General features: G+C 44.2%; 2 protein-coding genes across 12 annotated transcripts in view; one reads left to right on the top strand and one right to left on the bottom strand.

Annotated features, from left to right (window-relative positions):
* Positions 1–8,663, bottom strand: part of MYO9A (myosin IXA) — a 185,203-nt gene extending 176,540 nt beyond the window's left edge. For all 11 annotated transcript variants that reach the window (XM_061557963.1, XM_061557970.1, XM_061557972.1 and 8 more), the window contains exon 1: positions 8,376–8,663. The gene's annotated coding sequence lies outside the window, so the exon portion shown is untranslated. The remainder of the gene's footprint in view (positions 1–8,375) is intronic.
* Positions 8,664–17,792: 9,129 nt separating this feature from the next.
* On the top strand, positions 17,793–24,327 carry SENP8 (SUMO peptidase family member, NEDD8 specific). The gene is given in 4 exon segments (XM_061557962.1): positions 17,793–17,878; positions 21,421–21,766; positions 21,769–21,784; positions 23,004–24,327. Coding segments are annotated over 3 exon segments (672 nt in total). The 5' UTR covers positions 17,793–17,878; positions 21,421–21,450; the 3' UTR covers positions 23,344–24,327.
* Positions 24,328–24,587: the final 260 nt, after the last annotated feature.

Below are 24,587 nucleotides of genomic sequence, written 5' to 3'. Positions count from 1 at the left end.
CTGACAACTGGTAACAAGTAAAGTTTTTAATATGAATATTGACAATGTCAGATATCAAAGCTTTTGACAGGCACTAGGTTTATCATCTGTGGAGATATCAATGACCTCAAACTCATTCCCAAGAGACCAGGTAACTACTTATTGGGACACTTTTGAGAGCATAAACATTTATATTTTAATTACATTCTCATAAGACTTTCCTGTAAAATGTCAAGAATGCATTCACATGTCATTTGAGCAATTCAGCTGTTCAGTCGTACCTAACGCTTTTTAATACTAGTACATTAATTTAATAATGTGAAACCACGTGTATTAATTCAACACTGCTCGCCCTTTCTAAACCTTGCATGGCCTGAGGCAGCGAAATTAAAACCCCTCTTTCCCAATTGGCCAGGATGTTGTCACAACTATTCCCCACTTGTGCCCATGCTGTGGTTTTAAACAACGATTTTCTAAACCCCATTCCTCACACCCCATTGCATTCTCCAATCCTTCTCATTTGAAAATGTAATTAAATTGTCAAGCATTGCACACATTTGAAGGTTTGTAAAAATATAAACCTGGACCATAGATAAGGTACGAGGTACAAGCAGTCCCCAGGTTACGGAAGGGTTCGGTTCCCAAGAACAATCCATAACCCGGATTTTCCGTATGTCGGAAACGGAACAATTTTTCCCCAATATCAAGATGAAATCCCATGGCCGGAAATGTTGTGCCTCCCCTACCGTTTTTTCTCAGTACTGCATTGGGTTGTCGTCCGTTTTCTATCGCTACCCGTATCATTACGCTGGACATACGCTCTGTACGAGGTGTAAGGCAGGGCAGGGCTTGCGCCTCGCTCCGCGGTATTCATCCCCAACCTCACCGTGCTGCACTATTTGCACTTAATTAACTAACGCAAAAATGTCCGCATACTGTATCGGAATTTTTAGTTAAACGTGATTTATGGGGGCATTTCCGTAAAGTCGGATTTCCGTAATTTGGATCGTCCGCACAAGAAATGGCCATGATTCATGTTGGCAGAGCTCTATAGCTTAATGGACCTATGCCAACATGTGATTCTCAACCAGCATCAAAAAAACGAATTTTCAAGAGTAATACAAAGACTTTCAAAGAGTATGGTGGCTGGCTACATGCCTTAGTTCTGCATCTGCCAGGGAGCACATAATCTTATGAGGAATGTTATCTAGATATAGCCAAATAACCTACCAATGCACGTGTGCTTTCACAATAGTTAAAGTGAACACTTCTTCGGTTTTCACCGTGAATTGCCACTGTGAATTAGGAAGCCATGTGCTACGTAGTGTGACATGCTCATTGTCGCACGCAAAACGACACTGGCATCAAGTTCTGATCCTCTGTTTGGTCCAGAATGCTGCGAACTGTAATGCTCCTGTCAACACTCGCCTCCATCTCTTTTGCAGAGACATGTGAGAGAAGGCAAGAAAGCAGTTTATTTTACTTTTATTGTAATAATTTTAACATGGGGTGCGCCTGCATTACATCATGCGTGTGACTTGGCAGGAATATCAAACACGGGAACACAAGACTACTGCTGGTACATATAGGTCGTCTTATCATTGTAGATAATCTAAAATAACTCACTATTGTTATTCTCCATTACCACGAAAATTAATGTATAAGAAATGAGTTCTTGGCATATTAGATTATATTAGCTGAAGTATCATATTTAATGCTTCCTTGCGAGAACAGTCTCAGAGTTTTTTTTTGTTTCCCACAACTGGCGGTGAAGGGCATGCAATCCCCACCCTGTCTCTTCGCCTTGTCCAAACTTGCACTGTTTTGCGCGCTCTTGGGTATTCGCTCAATATTCTCTTGCAGATGGCATTCAAGTGTCGATCGACCGAGCTGTTAATTCCTCCATAAAAAATTGGCAACTCCCCAGGTCTGATCGCACCCTCTCAAGTTAATAACCTGCATGTTGGAAATTTTCGCTGATGAATTTTGGAGCATTGCCCGTCCATGTTCTAGCTTCAGTCCTTAATGTATAAGTGGAATAATGGACAAGTATATATATTTTTTTTAAAATCAAGAGTAACATGTTGTCGTGATTATGAAGTATATTCATCATATTACTTCCCTCTTGGAAACATGTACATAGGTCAAGTTTAAACTCCCTTCCACCCCACTACCTCTCCCATCGGATTCCTCTCCTCTCTCGGATCAATCCTTAATTAAACTAGAAACTAAACTACACATTTATTATTTATTTTACCAGGTAAGGCCCACTGAGCTGTACAGCTCTTCTCCAGAAGTGGCCTGGCCACAAATAATAATTCAACGAAGCAGCTAATCATGTGGAAATTTACAGCAGCCAAATACTCTAAACGCATGTTTCTAAATGTGGAGAGAAAACCCGGAGAATCCAGAGAAAAATCCACGCGATCACGGGGAGAACATGAAAAAACTCATAATATAAAGATGTCAGGGTCGGGATTGAACCCACGACCTCCAGTATACCAGGCGAGGGAGTTAACATCTATTTCGTCTGCCTGAAAAACACGTTTGCATGTTATTCCCCTTTTGTGAAGTATAACAATTTTGATATGTGCAATTATTTAATCTATACATCCAAAATAAAATTGCATTCTTTCATTATTTTTACTAAATCACCCAGAATGCAACCAAATTCACCAGATCTCGGAAATTAAGCAGAGCTGAGCCTGGAGCGTGCTTGGAAGGGATGCCACTATGCATAAAACAGGTAATAAAGGCTGCTGCATGGCTATGTTGTCAGAAGTGGTGTCGAAATATATATTGTTGCACTGTACTAAGCTTCAGCTTATGATCCCTGCTTTTACCAACCCGCATGGACCCTCACAGCATGGAAAGGCACTCATCCAGCAGTGGCTTGACAAAAGGGGAGTATAAACCATCACGCAAAACTCCGGTCATCCCCACAGCAGCTTTTGGCTAGCCATCGAACAGAGGCGGTCACTGCATCGCGCGTTTTCAGATGCGCTTCTGCAGCCGTCTGGAATGCTCTTCCTTCCGATATTAGGAATCCACCGGAGCTATCCACTTTAAATCTAGATTGAAAACTCATTTCTTTACGACTGCTTTTTGTGTTTTATTTTGTTGTCCTTCCCACGCACCTCCAATCGGCAATGTTGGCTACGTAATGTGCGAAACAAGTTCAACATGCATACATGTGATTGCGAAACGTGCATTTTTATTAATGTGACAATTAGCACACACGTCTAGTGGTCGAGTCGGTCAGAGATACAAATCAATTAGGCACATGCCGCATTGTGTTGTAAGCACATTCCCTTGCATGGTTGACATGCTTCTGCCAGTGTTCTTCCACAGAGTACTAGGCACATCCTTTCCGAGTGTCCGCGTCAACGGCCAAAGAGGGCACGCTACTACACCCATGTGTTGCTGTCAATCCCCCTTTCCATGGAAGCTGCATGAGTGAGATTAGAGGCTTCGCAGGAAACAAATCCCCTCCCCATCGGCCCCATTCAATCATTACACCATGCATTTTGCAGGGCAAGAGAGGAAAGGGAAGCACAACACATCAGAGGGAAAGCAAGCAACAGAGGGCCAACTGTTCCGGAGCTGTGAAGCACATCGGCAGCAGAAATACAGTAAGGGTGCACGATTAGGTGACAATGCGTGGCATTGTCCACGGCTATCTGGAGTTGGGCAGGATTAAGTAAGATGAGCAACAACAGCCGTTTCATGCATCACACAGTGATGTTTCAGCAACATTGTGATGTGGCAGCCGATTTTATTAGATTACTTGATCCCTTTCATCCTTTAAAAAAAACTTCAACATTGTTGGACTCAATATATGACTGAGTAAGCCACTCTATATAATTACTTTGGGAATTTTGTGAAAATGAATCGTTTAGGGCCTGCCAAAGCAAGGCATTGTATAGAAATAGTTTGTTAATAAACCTCAACAATGCCACTGTAAAATAATTTCAAATAAAAAATGTATATCACAAATATACAATTCGATAAAAGTTACATGTATACCTGCTTCTTAATCTTGTAGCCTATGTTTTTTTAAACTATAATTTAAACAATGGAATATAATTAGCAGGTGAATGAAAAGGTGTACTCTCTTGTTATAACACTGCATTTGGAACAATGCCCGAGGAACACTTTTGTCTGTTCCTGTTACTGTATTCAAGATCCTTTGTGACCGTTCACGATGCATTTTTTTCAATTTTGCTGTGTTTTGCTGAATGGACCTCACCGCTTAAGTGGATGGTTCTTTACAATAACATCTGGAAATGTGACAGCATTTGTTTAACAAGACCTGGCCCTGCTGATGAAATCCAGAATCTTGAAACCATTCCAGAGTATCAGCTTTAACAAATCCTCTTGTTAAACTTTGTTCCATAAGGCCAATAGGCAAATGAACCGAATTTGTGTTCTACAGAGGAATTTGTGACATCATTTGCTCAGGTTAAATAGAGATGGCAATACATTTAAACGCTCGTCATGAGACATTCACAAGGTGATGGGTCAACTCACCATTGAACTTTAAATAATTCGATAAATTAAAATAATATTTCCATGACTCTTTTTTCACCAACCAATTCACTGTACAAGCAACAACAAGTACACATTAATGTGTTATTTACATGGAGTGTTTTCACATTTTTAAATGACAGACTGCATAAATATATATCCACAATAAAAACTGCCAATGTCAGTGTCTGTTCATAAACAAACCATTAATATCGTTGCAGAACCACACAAGTGTGCTTTCAAACTAAACACTTACCAGGAATGACCAAATGCGAATGGATAAGCACAACGTAACGAGACAATATCGTGACGTGACCTAAAGTGCAATTTTAACTCAACTGCCACTATTAGGCGTTGCCATATAGCTTTGAGAATACTAAGAATACGCAATAACTTTGACCTCTAAAATTAAACAGTGCCACTCCCATTTCAAAATCAATGGACAAGCCAACGTTAACCATGTCGTTTATTTGAAGTGTTGCTTCTTACGGACTGCAGCTATTATGATTCAGAAAAGCGCATATTTACTCTTCATTGTGTGAACGTATAGGTGGAGTCGGAAACATTGCATTGTGACTACGTCAGCACCAGCAGACAGAAATGTAACATCCATATCACCCTACTGCAATTCATTTTAGCAGTTTGGCAAAAGAACATGCTTACAGTGACTGACGATCAACCTTCATCTACTTACTCAATTTGGTACCTTGATTCATCTCAAAACGGTAATGCTATTGTCTGTAGTTTACCGAAATCAAAACACTATCAACGAAATATGCATCAATGTAATTAACGTGCAGTCCAGCAGCGGAAATCACATTGCTATATATTTGCAATCGCCCTAAACTTGCTCTGCTGCTTGACATTTCCAAACCACTTAAACTACGTGACCTTTTTTCTGGCATCATCACGTCGAGATGCACACGGAACTTATCTCGGACCAGGGAGGACAGCGCATGCCATTTCGTTATCAAGTCAATCGTCAGCAGCTCGAGCACTTTACACTAATCGCAACACCCCTGTCGCCCTACGCCCATCAAAAGCGCCGCGTTTTACTCGCTCGCATTGTTTACAGTCAGCGTGTGGGGGATCTGGACACAAGCACAGCAGCATCTCTCTCTTGCTGGCACTGGGCGTGGTGACAGTGACACACGCCTTGCCTTACAGCCAGGGCCCTACCGACACACACACACATTGTGAGGTCAGCAGATACGCACTGCCACCTACCCAATCTCGCTAGGCTCTGCCTACCAGATTACCCAAGCCACTGTACACAGCCCCACTCTGCTTTAACAACTCTGGCTCCATGGACCCGCGATGTGGTGGTTTTGCGGCACCACGTTTTTGACAGCTCTCCCATATATATTGACTTTGGTGATCTGGGTGTCAACTTGCAGGATGAGTCGATCATCTCCATGAACATAACACGCTAAAGGTATTGTGGTGTTCCTTCTGCCAGCAACAAAACGATGTGAATATTATATGGAAAGTTATAGAGTATGTATGAACATGATCAGTGTGGATATATTGTAATTGTAAAACTGACGAGACCCGTGCCCAAGGCGATCAGGCACGACTAAGTATCAATTCTCATCGTTCAGTCGACTGAACATACATTTATAATCACGTGTGTCAGAAACAACACGTGGTGGGCATGTTGTATCTGATGAATTCACTGCAGCAAACATAAGCCGCTACATTCACCCCAACGTAAAAATAACCGAGTTTTTGTTTTTAAAGACCCGAGTCGCGATCCGGAGCCACGGAAACTCATTGCATCACTGTTTAGTTTGGGGGTGGGGGCAAGGGAGAAGCGAATTGGTCGCACCCCGATTGATCACCCCCGAGCGTGATCGCTCCCCACGTGGAGTCTGTTCTTGCGGTGAGCGCTGCACACGTGGAGAGAGAACGCCGTGGGGCCAGCGAGACACAAAGCTGGCCGTGACACACACAGCACGGCAGCTCCTTGGCAGCTGTCGTGGCCCATTGTAGACACACTTCAACACTGTACAATAACACAGGCCTTCGTATTCTTGGTTCTTTCGGTAACGTCACGCAGATAGGAAAAAAATTAAGTGAATAAAAATAATGCAATTAAATAAAAATAACAAAAAGCCACTAATGTAGACTGTAGCTTGGTTCTAATCGGAGTGAGTGTACTGGCAGTCTATAATGTAGACTGTAGCTTGGTTCTAATCGGAGTATACTGCCAGTCAATAATGTAGACTGTAGCATTGTTCTAAGCGGAGTGTACTGGCAGTCTATAATATAGACTGTAGCTTGGTTCTAATCGGAGTGTACTGCCAGTCTATAATGTAGACTGTAGCTTGGTTCTTATCGGGGTGAGTGTCCTGGCAGTCTATAATGTAGACTGTAGCTTGGTTCTAATGGAAGTGTACTGGCAGTCTATAATGTAGACTGTAGCTTGGTTCTAATCGGAGTGAACTGCCAGTCTATAATGTAGACTGTAGCATGGTTCTAATCGGGATGAGTGTACTAGCAGTCTATAATGTAGACTGTAGCTTGGTTCTAATCGGAGTGTGTGTACTGACAGTTTATAATGTAGACTGTAGCTTGGTTCTAATCGGAGTGAGTGTACTGGCAGTCTATAATGTAGACTGTAGCTTGGTTCTAATCGGAGTGAGTGTACTGGCAGTCTATAATGTAGACTGTAGCTTGGTTCTAATCGGAGTGAGTGTACTGACAATCTAAAATGTAGACTGTAACCTGGTCCTATAACACAGGCCGCTCCCACACCGCATCAGCAATGCTGCTGCTGCCTATAGCGGGTCTATTGTGATTAACATTCTGTCCCCTCTGCTGCCTCCAAATCTCCTGGCCCAGCACTGTTTCACACACCCCCCCACCCCCCTTGTGTTCCTGACTGGTGTACACACGACTCATCCTCGATGGGACAATGGTTGTGATTTTGTCGAACCTCTCTGCACCTATGTGCAGTTCCTCCTTTGTGCATTGTTGCTAGTCAATCCAAAATGTTCGTTTTAAAGGCGTCCCCCTGCACGGGAACCACGGTGTCTGCCTGTGTTTTAAGCAACACTTTATTCCGTGCAAGTCGTTACAAAGAGGGTCTCTCTCTCTCTCTCTTGGTGTCACACAACATGATGAATGTACGATGAACAGATCTGAAGGTGCACGTGTTCACGTGCTGTCTGTCAAAGTCTCATTCCAGCCAGCACACATTCAGCTTGGCTGAAGACATTCACATGCAGCGTGATGTCGAGATATCATCATCATCATGTCCTTGATGATGGTGATGGTGAAACATTGATGATGCTGATACTGATTAAATATGGCAACAGTGGGGTTATTACAAAACAATGTGGTTATGATGAATATGCTCAAATGTGAAATCTGATGACGAATATGGCAGTAAAAGATAACGATTATAAAATGTGAAATCGCATGCTAACATGTTAAATCCGACGACAAATATGGCAGTAAAAGATGATAACGATTATGGTGAAAACTGAACATGATTACGATGAAGGTAACGATACAACAGTGACTATGTGGAACACGGCAATGCAACACGACGATGATGACTACGACGGGATGGTGATTGTGGTGGTGACACAGATCGTGATTTTACTCCTCACTAACAATAACCGGGTAGGTTACACATCAACACGATATCATCACGACGCAGACAACGATCATTAATCCATCACGATTACTGCCTTTGCTGCTCTGGATGACAATACTGCAGCTACAGCACAAAAAAACACACAAATCATCAGATGAATGATAACACCGTGATGATGGTGATGATGAGGTTGCTACAGCTGATGGTAATGATGATGTTGCTGCTGCTGCTGATCACGATGAACATCCTCAGGCAACTCACTCACCTATTCTTCCTCCACCTCCTCCACCTCCTCTTCGCTCTCCCCGTCCTCACCGACAAACTTTCCGCGCCGTCCGCATTGCCAGGGCCCCCCCCCCCGACCCCGAGCGCTCCGCTGGCTGTACTGCTTGCACTGCTTGTAGTAGTGTGGTGGTTGTTGTTGTTGTGGTGGTGGTTGTTGTGGTTGTGGTTGTTGTGTGTGTGTGGTGGTGGTGGTGGTGGTTGCTTTGGGTGCAGCAGCAGCAGCAGCGGACTGACGACGCCGCCGCCCGCACCCACAGCCGCTCCGCTCTGGGTGAGAGCCGAGCCTTTCCGGAGCGCACTGCGCATGCGCGCAGGCGGGGGGGGGGGGCGGTGGGGGGAGGGTGTGGCGCCCCCCCCCCCCTCCACTCCTCCCCCCTCCACTCCATCTCTACCTAAGGCACGACTCCCAATGCTGAACAGCGCTCCCGTTCCTCCTCTAGATTCCATCTGTTCCTCTCTCTCTCTCTCTCCGTGCCATCACATTCATCTCTATTCCACCCTGTCCTATTCTCTCAGCTCCATCCCTCTCTCCCGTTCAATGTATGTATGCCACCCAATCTCTCCCCCTCCCTCTCTCTATCTCATCCTCTCATATCCCTTGATCACATTAACCCATCCCACATGTCTGGGCTCCGTCACATTCCTTTCTATGTGCCACCACATCGCTCTCTTATCTCATCACTTCACCGTATCCCATCCTCTTCATCCTATCCCTTCACTCAAACACAGCACTGACACGTATATTCTCCTCCTCGTGAGTTTTCTTAACTCAACTACTAATCGAGGGCTGACGTCGCTGGTCCAGTTCAGAGATGTGCATTGAGATTGAACAGTGTGGACCGAGAGACGTGGGGGAATGTCTGCACCGGCTGGATCAAAAATACTGATTCTTCACTCACGTGGATTTCATGAGAATCAGTACTTCTGATGTGAGAGCCAGAGACAGGCTGAATGCGTGAGACACGGGAGGCTTGGGTTTGGAAGTGCGGACAAGTTTCGACCCACCCAAATAATAATTATAACTTCCATGGGCTCTCATAGCTTCTTAACCCCCACAGCCACCAACTATAAAGTCATTCGCACGTGCAAGACCAGGATCCCTACTCTTTCACCACACCACAGCCCCACAATTTCTTCACCTCATTACAACATCCTAATACTCAACCACTACCTTTCGGTAAACCACATCCTTTGACTAAGTCAGTAGTACTTGGATGGGCGACCACCAGGGTTTTCCAAGTGTTGTGGCTATGGGGCAATGAGGTGTGGCCAGGAGATGGCAGTGTCGAGTGTCACCCTCTCCTATATGTGGGCCTTCTCTGGGTTTTCTGGTTTTCCTCCACATGCCACAACATTGTTCGTGAAATTATTCAAACACTCAAAGATAAAATCCTTCCTAAAAATAATTTTGAGACTCAGTGGGGCTTTCCTGGTTTAATAACTGGTATTATACACATATAGCGCACTATCCTATTTAATCACAGGTCCACAACTGTACCCCTTCATTAAACATTTCTTAACTAGCCCACAACTACTACCCTACACCTCACGACAACCACATCTCCTGCACTCAATCTTTACAACACAATTTACCCCTTCACTTTAATGGAACTAAACACAACCTTCTACTCTTCAGCTAATAATTGCCCCTTCATTCAACCACTGCATTTTACTTTCACCACAAGCCCACATCCGTCTCCTGGTCAACTTCTTACAGCTTGAAAACACCTCAGCACCGTCTTCTTCCACCACACGTGATCGAAGTTCTCAATAAAGAGCCGGCCCGTCCACCTCATTCACCCCAATCCTCTTGTGTTTTCACTCACTCCAACCCCTCGATGATGACCAGGCTGCTCTTCCTTCCCCCCATCTTCTTCCATCGTTTCCTGTCTTCATTCGAATCAAACTCTGGGTGAAAACCTACCCCTGCCTTGATCTTATTCAACATAGTCCCTCTGGGAAGACACACCACCCCCTATTTCCATAAAAATGTTGTTAATGTTTTTCAATGCGCCAGAGCTACACTGTAGTCGTATCAGGGACTAGTCCCTGGTAGCAAGTTGTGGCCATTAATTTTTAATTGCTTTTTTCGCTGATAATATGTATCTTTGTTTTACGATTTACGTTTAGAAATGTAGGCTGACTGAACGAGTAAAACATTAACCTCCAGGATGCAATTAATGGGGGTGCCAATCTCAATGAATTCGTTTTCGATAATGTTTTATTGTTTTCACCTTTGACTTAACTACGCATTTGCCAAATGCCAGCTAAGATTTTGTACACGCATTAGATAACCAGTTACCTATCTGCATGACCGAATGCATACTAAAACAACAATCAAATGAAAGTCTGGTGAGATGTATCGACTCGTAAGTTTACAACACAAACACGCGTCATCGTCCGCCGCACGACGATGCATGCGGGTGAGACGGCTCAGTAGCGCACCAAGCGTTGGCAATGTCCATGTGCAAGGAACACTGCATTCTAAAACAATACTAAAACCTACTTGTTCATCCGAGAAAAGCCACACTGAGTCAGTCGCAGGACACTTTTTAAGGAGGGGTTCCTGCATTTCGCTCTTATTTGAAGATGTGTTCAGCCAATTAATGATGAGTCATTATACGTAACCGGGATGGGGAGGTTCATGATAAACGGTGCGTATAATCGCGTCCCTTGTCGACGATATTAAGGGGAATTGGCAGCGGGGCTGACTCTGTGTGCGATTGGCCTTGGCAGACAGGTAGCTGGCTAGATTTCCACCCCTTCTCCGGCATGTGTGTAAGCGGCTTACCTCTCAGAATCAGGGAAACGATTGAGGGGGGGCAGAGGCGGTGAACGGAGAGTTGTCAAGGTCGAATCTTGACGAGACAATCAGGTTGCAGGCATTGACGGAGTTGCCGATGCTGCTGGCGCCTTCCCAGCGTGCAATTAAAGGCATCTTTGGTTGAGGTTTTACACCAGCTGTTGGTAGTTCCCCTGTGTGTGTGGCCCCGAGAGAGTGAGTGCGTGTGCTGCAGAGATGGCAAGAGACAAAGGGGAAGTAAAGAAGACAACGCAAGAATACCACCATAATTACATTTTATTTACTAACCACCTCGATGTTCTTGATGAAGATCAGAGCCAAGAAGAGCGATGCATTGTGGCCACGGGTTTACATATACGCGTCGGAGGAAAACCGAAGTGCCCGGTGAAAACCCACGCGCGCGAAGGGGGAAACACTCCATCCTCGTACAGATGGAAGCGGTTGGCGATAAGTCCACTCGCTGCACTGCCCTCTCCTGGCGAGCAAGGGTCATGGCACCTCGACGCCCGCAGAGGAAGGGAGTTCCACGTGGTTCGTGTGATCCACCAACCAACCCTCTCGCCTGCAGTGCTGGGTTACAATCCACGTGCATAGCCACAATCGCTCAGGTTACATGGGGCCGTCCATAAATGATGTCAAGCACCTAGGGGGGGGGGGTCAGACATTTGTGACGATGTGTGACGGGGGGGGGGGGTTGAGAAATGTGACGTCCCATCAAAATGCGCAACTTTAAATAAATATAGACAACACGTTCTACTTAATTAAATAGAGTTTTAATAAATGTTTTCTCCCACAACATCAGAGTACGGCGCCACGTTAAATACGCACTACAATGACAATAGTTTAAAGCGATTTGAAGCATGTTTTATTTATTTGGGGAGGGGGAGGGCAGAGCTTTGTGACGTCATATTTGAGGGGGGGGGGGTCTGACTTTTTGTGACGCCGTGTGACGAAGGGGGGGAGGGGTCAAAAATCGTCAAAAATCGCGTGACGTCATTTATGGACGGCCCCCAAGGCGTGCAACAAATGCCAATGGGTGTCTTCTGATACGTTACAGGCTTTTTATTTTCGGGTGTTCGGGAAGGCTCGATGTACCTCAATACACTTGGCAAGGCTGTCATTAAATTACGGGAGTATGTTGCGGGTACAGTACTTTGTGATTCTCACTTCAAGGTGTACGATCATGAGTTGTTTGCACATAAATGCCTCCTAAAGCTAAAGCCTCTTGATTTGAGAATGACCTCCATTTGAAATATTTAGTTAATTGGCCAATTCGCTTGGGGGGGGGGACTGTATATTTGATTTGAGGGAAAGCTAAGTTTCCTCGAGAAAGATGACACATTGAAGGGTTACTTCACCCTGGCCACAAACATAATTGGAGGAACTGCTGTCGACAATAGCATCTGCTTCACCAGAATGTGGTGCTTCACGCACTGAGCTTTTTACTCAGCTACCTGGTTTAGATTCCCAGCCATGGCTTTCATAAATGGGCAGTGATATCTGAAACAGTATAGTAATAGGGTTTTACCCTTTTATCTGGCACCAAAACTGACACCGTTATACAAGGGATCGTGTTTGCAATAGCCACAACACAAGCAGTCAAATGCAAACAAAAATAAACAACTCTGATGATGATAATGATATGCACTGTCCTTGAAGTTGATTGGCCCACACCCGAGACAGCTTTTCTTAGAGCCTAGTCTCACATGGTGTTGGACCAGATGACGCCAAAGGTGTACAACTCAAAAACAGTGCACTATCAGAGTATTGAGAGCTCGGGGTAAGAATATACATTAATATCTGAAACAGTCCAGGGTACCCTCTTCACCACCAACCCGCACTGAGCAACGCGTTGAAGAATGTTCAACAACTCTCACGGCCGACACAGCGAAGGTAATCCTTCATCCAGCAGTGAATTGATGAAAGGCTGAAACATTACCTGTTGTTATTTAAACCATCATTATGTGCACAGCAAGCCTGCCTCTTCTGATGAGACACAAAACGTCACACACATGCTGATGGTTGAAATGTATATAGGGCCAACACACCGATGGAACAGAACACGTTCGTGTTGATACCAATGGAGATGGAAGAAGTGAGATTACCCACACTTTAACTCACCAAATGTCTGTCAATCGACCGTGGTCTACTCATTTACTTTGGTGATACCGGAGTGGAGGCTTGGATGGGCGACCATCGTGCCTAAAAGATGTATTATAGCCTGTGTGGCTACGTTGTGGGCAACAGGAGGTAGTGTGCAGCAAAGGGGTGGCAGGAATGGATTTCTACCGAGATCAAGTCCTCAATGTAGCAGAGGATTGTACCTGGAGACACGGAGGACGGTGTATTTAAGTTCCCAGTGTTGTGCCGCCTCCTACAGGCAGCACGAGAGTGTGTCTCCACTTGCCCCACTTTGGCCGCAGCTCTCTCTCTCTCGTCCAACACGCCCGTCCGAGCGTGATCCACCAACACGCCTCCACCTCGCCACACAGCACCACCCGCGACATTCCAGTTTAAATGTTTACCCAGGTGAGAACTCAACAGATGAGTATATAGTAATTCCAAAGAGTGACCTGGGTCCCCCAAAATATGACAAACACAATACAGGACTAAATTTCGATTTAAAGCTTTCGTGACTGCAGGGATTTATCCTCTTGGTTCTTTCAGTAAAGTCACGTAGAAGGGAAGTAATAAAATAATACAAATAAAACATAATAAAATAATTCTCACGACGTTTCGGCCACAAGAACCAAGAGGAACAATACAGGACTGTAAAAGAAAAGTCACACAAACTGGCTCTGCTTTACTCCAAGCAACCACTAACTCATGACTATTCTCCGGATTGCAAGACGCATTGGAAAGTAAGACGGGTTCCAAACGTATGCCCTCTCTCCTGCTTTCGATTGAGCCTATTAATCAGCCACGAAAAAATGTGATATAGATTATAGCAGTCCCCAATTCAAATAACGGCCACCACCACTGCCTCCCCCAAAGATGATGCCTGTGACGTCACCAAGCCCCAGTCATCACCTCCCGTCCAGCGGCACACGTGGGAAGAGAGGAAACAAGAGTTTTTATTTGGTTATTCTATGTCGGCTAATCTACCGATCGTGAAAGACCCAACGCCAAAGATCCATGGGTTTGATCTCCCACGAAGTTCATTAGCTTGGTATCCGTACAAACCATGGCAGATGCGGATAACTGATGCACAAATTGAAACTTAAAAACTGTCCAGTGTGCGACTGTAGTCATCCAGAACAATTATTCAGATTTGAACGTAATAAAATGCGTATTTTTTCGTTCAAACCCGCTTGAATCCGAAATATATTAAAAACAATCAAATATAAAACAATGGTTCTCGATATAATTGTATTTGTTGTTGAACGCTTTATCAAGCGAAAAAAAAACACAATCCTATATTTTGAACGGTTTCTGAATGACACCAGGCACAAACACGTTGATGGGGCAATTGAAATCTAGATTTGGGGGTCTTAAAATTAACAATCTCGGATTTCCAGATTTTTCCTGTTTTTGTGTCCTAAAAGCTACCTATGTACCAAATGTCAGCTTTCTACCTTATCGGGAAGTGCCCTAGAGGTTTTTGAGACGTACAGTATTTATTTATCTATCGAAGAAGATATGTCGAGCATTGCCGGGAACCGAATGAGAAGGAAACACCTGTTCAAAAGCGGTTACCGGTTTGCCGCACAGCGAAATTCCTGGCAATTAAAAATATAGACACAAATACGGAACCCATCCAAGAGTTACACAGCAAGAATACTGTAAGATTCATAAAGTTGAATTCCTTAAATGGGTTTATGTTTCTATTAGAATTCTTTAAAGAATTGTATTTAAAAAAATGTTATTAGCTCCCTCTAGTGGACGCCCTCCACTCCAGACGTGAGATACTGTATCAGATTTTCACCCCCAAACCCCCCACAGAATCAAGTCGGTACAATATAGAGTTGCTTCCCAATTAAAAATAACAGCTTTACAATTTTGACTGAGAAACAAAGGGAGCCACTGTTGTGTAGTGTTTGGCACAATGATCCCAACTACCTCGCCTGGTACACAGGAGGTCGTGGATTCAATCACCGACCATGACGCCTGCAGCTGTATTTTTGGAGTTTGCATCTCTCTCTCCCCGTGGTCGTGTGGATTTTTAAATCCTTTATATTAAGTTCACTTGCTTGCTTGCTTACGACCGTGCAAATCTTTCGGTCGTTTTTTTAACCCACTTCCCGTGATCCAATCGAGCTGACATTTTGCACACAGACTCATTGTGCGTGACAATTTATTTTCGTGAAAAAAAAATACAATTTTTTAAAAATATTTAATTACCAATTGCTTAATGGTGGCAGACAATCATCTGACCCATAGGTGGCAGCCATCTCAAGCCAGAGGACGAGAGGACTCTAGCCGCCCGTTTCAAAGACCAATGTGGGCTGGGTTGTGGGCTGGGTTGTGGTCCATTGAACACGCATATAAAGGATTTATAGTGAAAAACTTTGTTTTTACGGGTTAATTTTTTCTCAGTATCCTCCGGTCTCTCCCTCCACATTTAGAATTAACATCACTCTTTTATTATATTTCCACGTGATAAGCCGCTTCGTTGAGCTATCAGTTATAGGCCAAGTAGCTTCTGAGAACTCCATAGCTTAGTGGGCCTTACTTGGTAAAACATTTTTTTTTAAGTTTTAGTTTATCTCCCGCCACTGCAGTTTACATATATCAATTGAAAGAGTAGGCGTAAGCTTCAATCAGTGCGTTCATTATTAAATTGCGCTGGAATCGGTTACCGGTTCCTCCATTTCTGAACCGGTTATCTTAACAATCCCGAATGTTATTGTTCAGAGTGGTCCAGATGTATTGTGATCCCCCCCCCCCCCCCATTTAATTCTGTAAAACGTCATGTTTGTTAAAGCTATCGCCACCAAACTTGGCAGGGTTGCATTTTAAATCCCCATGGAAAACCTTAGCGACATGGCGAGCCGACATAATAGAAAGGGGGGCTCAGCGCCCCCCAAACGCATAGCTGTCAACCCATACGGTTTAGCCATATTATTTTACATGGAAACAGCCGTTTCAATACAGGCAAAACATGTGTCTGTGTTTCTCCCTTGTCATGGGATTTTGTAGGATGAATTTTGATATTTATAAGGGGCACGGGGTGACCAATAAGGTCTGACTTGGTCTGTAATAAGATAGGGCACTTATAAGGGTTTGCAAACGGTACCCCCCCCCACACGCTCCCACCATCCCTAACCCAGCACACATTCACCTGGCCCAGCACATCTCACAGTCACGTAATTACCACCACCACCCTCCTCCTCCTCATTAAGTTAATCGAACAATTGCCGTTGATTGGCATCACCCAATTAACCTGTTGCGGTGATTCCAATTAAGGGACATCCTCGGCGACCTCGCCCGTTGTCTTTCCGTGGCGAGATAAACAACACGGAATCATTAACTTTTAAAGTATTTACATTAAAAAAACAATTAACTTTTATCACTATTCTCCATGCGACCTACAAAAATACTAAACTCAATCAAGAGATTATTAAACTGACTGAATGAAAATTCCAATAATTACAACAAGAACATCATTATTTTCTCAACTTACACTACCAATTCACGTGGCCTCCAACTTTGTTTTACCTTCACCAATGTTCTTTGAAATTGTTCCTCTTTTGAGTTCAACATGTGCCCCTAGATTGGTCAATGAGACCTTTTTTTCCCAGCCACTGCTCTGCCCGCTGCATTACTCTGCCACGTGCAGATTAAATGCTTCGTGATTACTCGGCACGTTTGCCAACAATCTCGTGCAGTAGTATCATTTCGTACCACATTGTGGCACCTTCCGTTACGTTCATTACAGCAGGGCCCTATGGGCCCTATGGCACAGCAACATCTTAACATCTTAACAGTTTCTATAACCCTATTGACCCCCCGTCCTTCTGAACACAACGATTGAGCCACTGTAAAATTCACTTAAGATAGCTGCAAGTATCCCTGCTAATATCAAATAGAAAAACAAAAGTTTAGGGGTCATTTAATTGGGGGGGGGGGGGGGTCACAAGACATTATTTTGGTGGTCAATTTCTACGTGATAAGCCACTTTGTTGAACTATCATTTGTGGCCAGGTCGCTTTAAAAAAAACTTGAAGTTCACACTTCAGTGGGCTTTAGCTGGAAGCATGGGCATGGTTTAGTTTTATTTGTATGTTTATTGGAATGTTTTATTTGCTTTTCATGTGTTTGTATTGTCTGTTGTTATAACGGGGGTTTTTACCCGCCCCTCCTGGACATCCAGTATAAATATTCTGATCCGGACCACCCTGGAACAACCAATACATTTGCATAATAGGAGTCTCCAATTATCGATGGGATCACAGTAATCGAATCGCGAGAAGGAATCGTATTCAAGGGAGAATCGTGTCACAGCCAGTACATTTGCATTCTAGACTCCTCAATTAACGATGGAACGTAAGGAGTCGATTCGCGAGAAGGAATCGTATTCAAGAAGGAATCGTGTAACAACCAAACCATTTGTATAATCGATTCTCCATTTAACGTTGGGATGTAACGATTCGAATCGAGAGAGAATCGTATTTAAGGGAGAATCGCAAAGCCTCTGGGCGCTGACGTCACCCGGAAACGGCGGGAACAACAACAGCGAGGTACAGTAGGAGGTACAGTAGGAGCTGCAGACGATGCGACGCTTCTCCCGCGGCCGCCTTTGTCTCTCTCCGTTGCAGCTGCTGCTGCTGGACGCGAAGAGCGGCAGGAGTGGGCAGTAAAGCCCCGTGGGGAGGGGTTGACGGATTCGAGTTCGTGAGAGGGAGTTTAGCGCTGCTGTGTCGCTGCGTTGGGCTCCTGAGCGAGTGCAGTGACTGGCACCGGTGGCTGCTTGGCTCGTAGCTCGTTGACTGGCTAATGCCGGTGTCTGGTTGACTAGGGCTGGTTGACTGACTGGTTAGGGCTGGTGGTTGACTGACTGGTTAGGGCTGGTGGTTGACTGACTTGGCCAGGGGCTAGGGGCTGGTGGTTGACTGACTTGGCTAGGGGCTGGTGGTTGACTGACTTGGCTAGGGGCTGGTGGCTGGTTGACTGACTTGGCTAGGGGCTGGTGGTTGACTGACTTGGCTAGGGGCTGGTGGCTGGTTGACTGACTTGGCTAGGGGCTGGTGGCTGGTTGACTGACTTGGCTAGGGGCTGGTGGCTGGTTGACTGACTTGGCTAGGGGCTGGTGGCTGGTTGACTGACTTGGCTAGGGGCTGGTGGCTGGTTGACTGACTTGGCTAGGGGCTGGTGGCTGGTTGACTGACTTGGCTAGGGGCTGGTGGCTGGTTGACTGACTTGGCTAGGGGCTGGTGGCTGGTTGACTGACTTGGCTAGGGGCTGGTGGCTGGTTGACTGACTTGGCTAGGGGCTGGTGGCTGGTGGCTGGTTGACTGACTTGGCTAGGGGCTGGTGGCTGGTGGCTGGTTGACTGACTTGGCTGGTGGCTGGTTGACTGACTTGGCTAGGGGCTGGTGGCTGGTTGACTGACTTGGCTAGGGGCTGGTGGCTGGTTGACTGACTTGGCTAGGGGCTGGTGGCTGGTTGACTGACTTGGCTAGGGGCTGGTGGCTGGTTGACTGACTTGGTTCGGGATAGAGGCTGTGTCAGGTGTGAGCTGTGAGCCGCGCCCCCAAGCGCTCCACTTTGGCATTGCGCGCCAATGTGGAGTGAGTGCCCCCCCCCCCCCACCAAGTGGCCGCTTGGTGCTGGCAGCGCTCCGAGCCACGTGCTCTGCAGGGCCATCCCATCTGCTTGTGGACAGGGACGCGTGATCTTAATTGGGGATGGGGGGGCCTTTATATCCTCACAAGACTGAGCCACTGCATTACAATTGGCATGTAGGAAGTTGTTTGGTAATGCTGCATTTGCGCGTTTGTCACGCTCAAGCATAATTATTAGTCAATAATACTGTCTTTTTCGAAGGCGGCAATTTCCTAGTTCTGCAGTCCTCTGAAATGGTAAGATGTTTTCGGCCAATTTAATGAGTTTATGACTGGGAGGGAACCGGAGAACCGCGTGGAAATCCATGGGTGCGATCGAGAAACATTCTATCCCATTTTGATGGGCAGATGGCGATTAGTCCGCATTTTGCTGTACAATGCGAGGTGAATGGAGGTGGTGATGGCAGGAGAGGTAGAGTGCAGAAGAGGGTTTGCATGACTCAAGTCTTCCATCGGTGAATATTTAACATTTTGTTATGATACGGGCTGGTATATATTGGCCAATTGCAGTGTTAACGTCCCAAAATGTTACGCAGAATTGATCAACCTTGGGGGGGGGGGGGGGGAATTTACGGGAATAGTACATCGCCAACTGGCATTCAAGTCGCCTGTGTAAGTGATACAGACACTGCGCCATCTACCGGATGTGTCGTGTTTAAATGACCTCAAGAAAGTCTCGCCCAGTTCTTGGCGCTTGGGAAATCAGTCTGCTCATGTTTGTCAGAAACTTGCTGAAGTATGAAAGCCTTGCTCATTGCACACACCGCTCCAGCTTGGGCTCTGAATGGTCTTTGCACACATTTGTCGCTACTTTTCTGTTGTAAATGGCTGGTTTTCGGGAGATGTGAGAACACATTTTGGGAGGGAGAAAAAAACTTGTTCAACTGATCAGGTGGGCACTTGTAATAACCTCCCTAATGTGAATTAAGCAGCAATGTTGGGCCAATTCCATTCGGCAGTAAACATTGGTCCACTCAATGAGTCATTGATGGCTTTTGTTGGGCTAATGTGTGTGCTCAACTAGCTCAAGTGGTGGCTTAAGGTGTGTACACATGCACTCGCATGGCATGGAAGAGTTGGTTTTTAAATAAGGAAATTGTCAGGTAATAGGTACAATGATTTATTGTCACTTCTACGATGGTTGTGAATGCAATTGATAATCCACAAGCGGCGTTCGTAAATTATTTTCTGGAGAAGCAGGTCTCGGATAGACAAAAATGTGGACTCTGGTTCAAGGCTACCAACTAATAAAATCACTGCTGCTGCTTTACACTGCTTCAATTTGCATTTATGATTTTTAGGTGTCTCGCATGGTTTCTGACTTTGCTTAAGACGTTAGCTCGGTTTGACATTTTAGCCGTGGTTGCTTATTTTGTGACTTATGCTCGCAAAACAACCTATTTAAAGTAATATAATACATGCCTATTATCTGTTTTAATCTGCTTTCTCTAAGCAAACAAGGCACTTTTATTTAATGGCAGAATGCACAGCAAGGTGTAGAAAGCACTTTTTTTATAAGGGACTCGTGGTGTTAACTATTTTGAAACGATGTATTTTAACACTTGGCAGCATAAGGCCTGCCTAGCAGTTTCCAATATGATTAGGTACCGAGTACCAATTGTGCTCCTTTTCGTGCATGTGAACATGTATCTTTAGTTATTGTTAATACCTATTTTAATATAAATCTTCAATTCATTGCTGCGATGTTAGGAATATAACATGTTAACTCGCTGTTAGTGTTCATTTCCCACCACTTCTAAGTCGAAATATTGCCCCTTGCAGAATAAACACTTCTGCTGTACTCTTGCTTGTGAAGATTGTCAACATCGGTGGTGCCACATCGATCGGTGCATTTTAGTCAGACTTATTTGGGAATATCCTTGTGTATTTATCAGTTGCAGTATATTTGCGTCCTATGGTGTAATCTGCCACATGTAATACTAAGTGCATAGACACTTGGAACTGAATTTCTATTAAAATACGTAATGTAGTGACAATTTAGTTTAACCGAAGTGATCAGTATTGTTAAAGCATGACGTGTGGAGAACTAAGGCAGTCATTAAATATTTCAGAGTAACTTCATTCTTAAAGTTTGAACTTGATAGTCTTTATTAATACCGAGCTGTAGTATTACATTTAACCAATTCAGTGTTAAGAAAACTGCAACTTGTCAGTTTTTAGCACCCATTTTATAGTCAACGGTAACCATTAGTAAATCTTCCACAATGAAACCAGGAATCTGAGTCACTTGAACTTGTGCAATAATGTTATCAAGCTTGCTAGTTTTTCACCGGTAGAATAGTTTACGTTTTAGTAAAGGGCTCGCCCAACAAATGTGTTCAATTGCACTATAAACAAACACATTGACGCTATTTAATATATGCAATGAAAACATCAGCGAGACGTTTGCTTGGCCTTTTTTCTTTATTTCTTCACAGCTTACGTGGGCACTCGGTGCCGCAACTGCCATGAATCCTGTGGTGCTGAGCTACAACAATTGCCTGCTTCGTCGTGCCGATGTGGCGCTGCTGGAACCACCGAACTGGTTTAACGATCAGGTGATGGCGTTCGCCTTCGAGTATATGGAGCTGGAGGAATTTGTAGGGATGCCCAATAACCAGAAGTTGTGCTTCATCGGGCCCGAGGTGTCGCATTTCATAAAGTTTTCACCAGACGAAGAAATTGGAGTCGTGCTTGGACCGCTGGACCTGCAACAGAAAGACTTTGTGTTCCTGGCCATCAACGACCATGCGTCGCCCAATACTAGCGGGGGCACACACTGGAGCCTTTGCTTTATGACAGGTATGCACACGAGCAGGAGGACTGCGTTTATACACTCGTATTGCACGAGCTGTCCCCTGGTCCTCTACTGTGGTGTCATGATGCATGAACAAATTATTTAATAAATTAATTCAAATATCCCAATGCAGGACTTTCTTAGGAGTTGGATTATCTGATTTAAAAGCCCTTGTGAGAACTGGTGTATTTTCACCTTTTTTTAAACTCGAAATTCTATTCAGCAGTGCCTAATACAGTTTAGAAATGTTACTTTTAGTTTCGGCTCTGGTTACTAATAGTTAAATGTATGCAATGGCAATGCAATTGCTCATCAGAGTTCATGTTTGCTTAATGTTATAATAACTAAGACAAGTGAGATTTCCATGATCCACTTGGTGACAGATGGTGCACTTTGGTAAAATTCTCCGTAGAAATTTCTGGGTTGCTTTAGAGATCCAGGCACCCAGCCCCTTGCAACTGGCTTGTGCAGCCCACTGCACCATAAAGCCACATCAGTCTGCATTGCTTATAGAATTGTAACTAATTGTAGACTTAACAGATTACATTTTTCTTCGCATCCATCTATACTAACAATAAAATGTACATTAACAATGTGTACTGTACAGCATTATTTGGAGTACTGTATATGGTGTTTTTGGAAGTAGCATGTGCATTTTTTCATGTCCTGTACTAGTCAAGCATTTTGTCGTAAGCAATGGTGAAAATGCCACAAGCACTTTGAAACAATAGATTTAAAGAAATTACGGCACAACTTAAGGAATTTGTTAATGAGTGTCATGCTAACCTTAAACTTTCAAGAAATATATCTTGTCATGTTAAATGTAGCATTTTATGAGTAAACCCATTTATTATTTTGGGAAAGTCTTAGTCTTGGTACAGATGTGTAAAAATAGACCACCCAGTTGAAACTTTAAATCCTTCAGAGCATAACACAAACATAATTAAAGTTGTTTTTGGTCTGAGGTGTTTTAGGAACGTCGTGCTATAATGTGCATTTGGGTACAATGAAGCAGCATTGTCAATTGTTGCGTACTGCCCCATTTTTATTATTAAAAGATCTAGAGTGATGTTTGGGTGGTTGACATCATTTCACGTGTGTGCTATTTAAAACAATGTTGACCCAGGAATATCCGTTGTTGAAAACTGACTTGTGTGCTTAAGCAGATTTTTATTTTACCCCCCCTCCCCAACCCATTTCCCTCCCTATCTGCAACCCTGGCAGGGCGACCGATACGTTCCGGCACTACGACTCAAGCCAAGGAAGTTGCAACAGCACGCAGGCACTTCACACTGCACGGAGGCTGAAGTTATTCCTGGGCAGGGATGAGTCTTTAAACCCGATCTTCAGCGAAAAAGTTGAGACTCCGCAGCAAGAGAATGCGTACGACTGTGGCGTGTATGTGCTGTGCCATGCAAGACTTCTGGCAAGAGAGTTCATGTTGGGGAGAGTGGGCCCAACCTTGAATGAGATAATTACTCCGTCTTATGTGACTCAGCAGAGGAGAGAGTTGCGGCAACTCATTGACAAGCTAGCTAAGCAAAACCACATAGCAAGCAACTGAGCAGACACTTGAATAAAACAAAACGGCCTGAACAAAACTAATCTGTCAGGTCTCTGAAGCTGAGCGAGGTTGGGCCTGGTTATTGCTCGAATGGGGGACCGCTTAGGATTATCGGGTGTTGTAGGCTTGAGTTGAGATGGAATTTGGAGATAAAGTACAGGAATGAATTATTTAATATATGGGCTGAGCTTTGAGTGTTACCCTTCACATTTGTGGGTTTTCTCCAGATACTGTTTTCTCCCACATGGAAAACAAATGAATAAAAACATGTCTTGATGCTTATTGAGTTTTTTTCCTGGGTAAATTGCATTGCAATAAATCCAGTAATTTCACCAATAGGTAATCCACAAATACTGTACTTTGTGGATTGGCGGTTTGTGACTGCTGTAACCCTCGGCACACTTACAGATTGAAAACGCTTTGTGGTCTGGATCCACAAGTGGACTGGGCTAACGTGGCATTACATATAAAGTGAGGGAAGGTTTTACAAATGTATTTGCAATTTCAATCTTTTTTCTTTGCATGTCAAGCAAAAAAAACATTGTAGATTTGAACCGTTTTGAGTATTTGACAACTTGTAACCTCGTGCGAATTTATTGTGGATAATTTTTTTAGAGTCCTATAATCCACGTGCGACTGAAATGATTGTGTGGCTGATTTCTTGTATAATCTGCCGTTCGCATCCTACGCAAATTATTTCCGTGGATAAGGAACTAAACTCCAGTGTGCCACGGATTGCAGTATCTGTCGTATGGTCCCCCTATATCACCATGGATTATTTCATTTACACAGCACTTGTATGATTAAACATACTTTTAAAATGGCACATCTAAATTCTTTATAAAGATGTAGTCCATATAACGACTTTACATGCCTGTCCCTAGCATTTGGTCCTGCACTTTGGCAGTTGTGTGTAAGAGGATGAAGCTTACAAAGAGCTGATGCATATTTGTGAATTGAAGTTCAATAAAATCAAGTAATTTATCACCCTTGTGCTTCAATAATTTACCACTTTGAATCCTGATGCGTGTCTGGTTTAGATTCAATTATCAAGTTTTTTTGTCACATTCACTTTGATAGCCTTTTGCTTATGTATGTTGAACTGTTGCACGTCTGTCGCCAACCGTGGTAATTAGAAGTGCGGGGGAAGGCCACAAACTAAACCAAATCTGTTCTGGCATGAACAAGGACATTTACCCCTTTTCCATATCTAGGGTCCCAACCCCACGGATTTGCACAGTTGG

This window comes from Lethenteron reissneri, chromosome 24, assembly GCF_015708825.2.
Source record: "Lethenteron reissneri isolate LAM-NWPU_2019-01 chromosome 24, ASM1570882v1, whole genome shotgun sequence".
Taxonomy (NCBI): domain Eukaryota; kingdom Metazoa; phylum Chordata; class Hyperoartia; order Petromyzontiformes; family Petromyzontidae; genus Lethenteron; species Lethenteron reissneri.
This window is presented reverse-complemented; position numbering and strand designations above follow the sequence as displayed.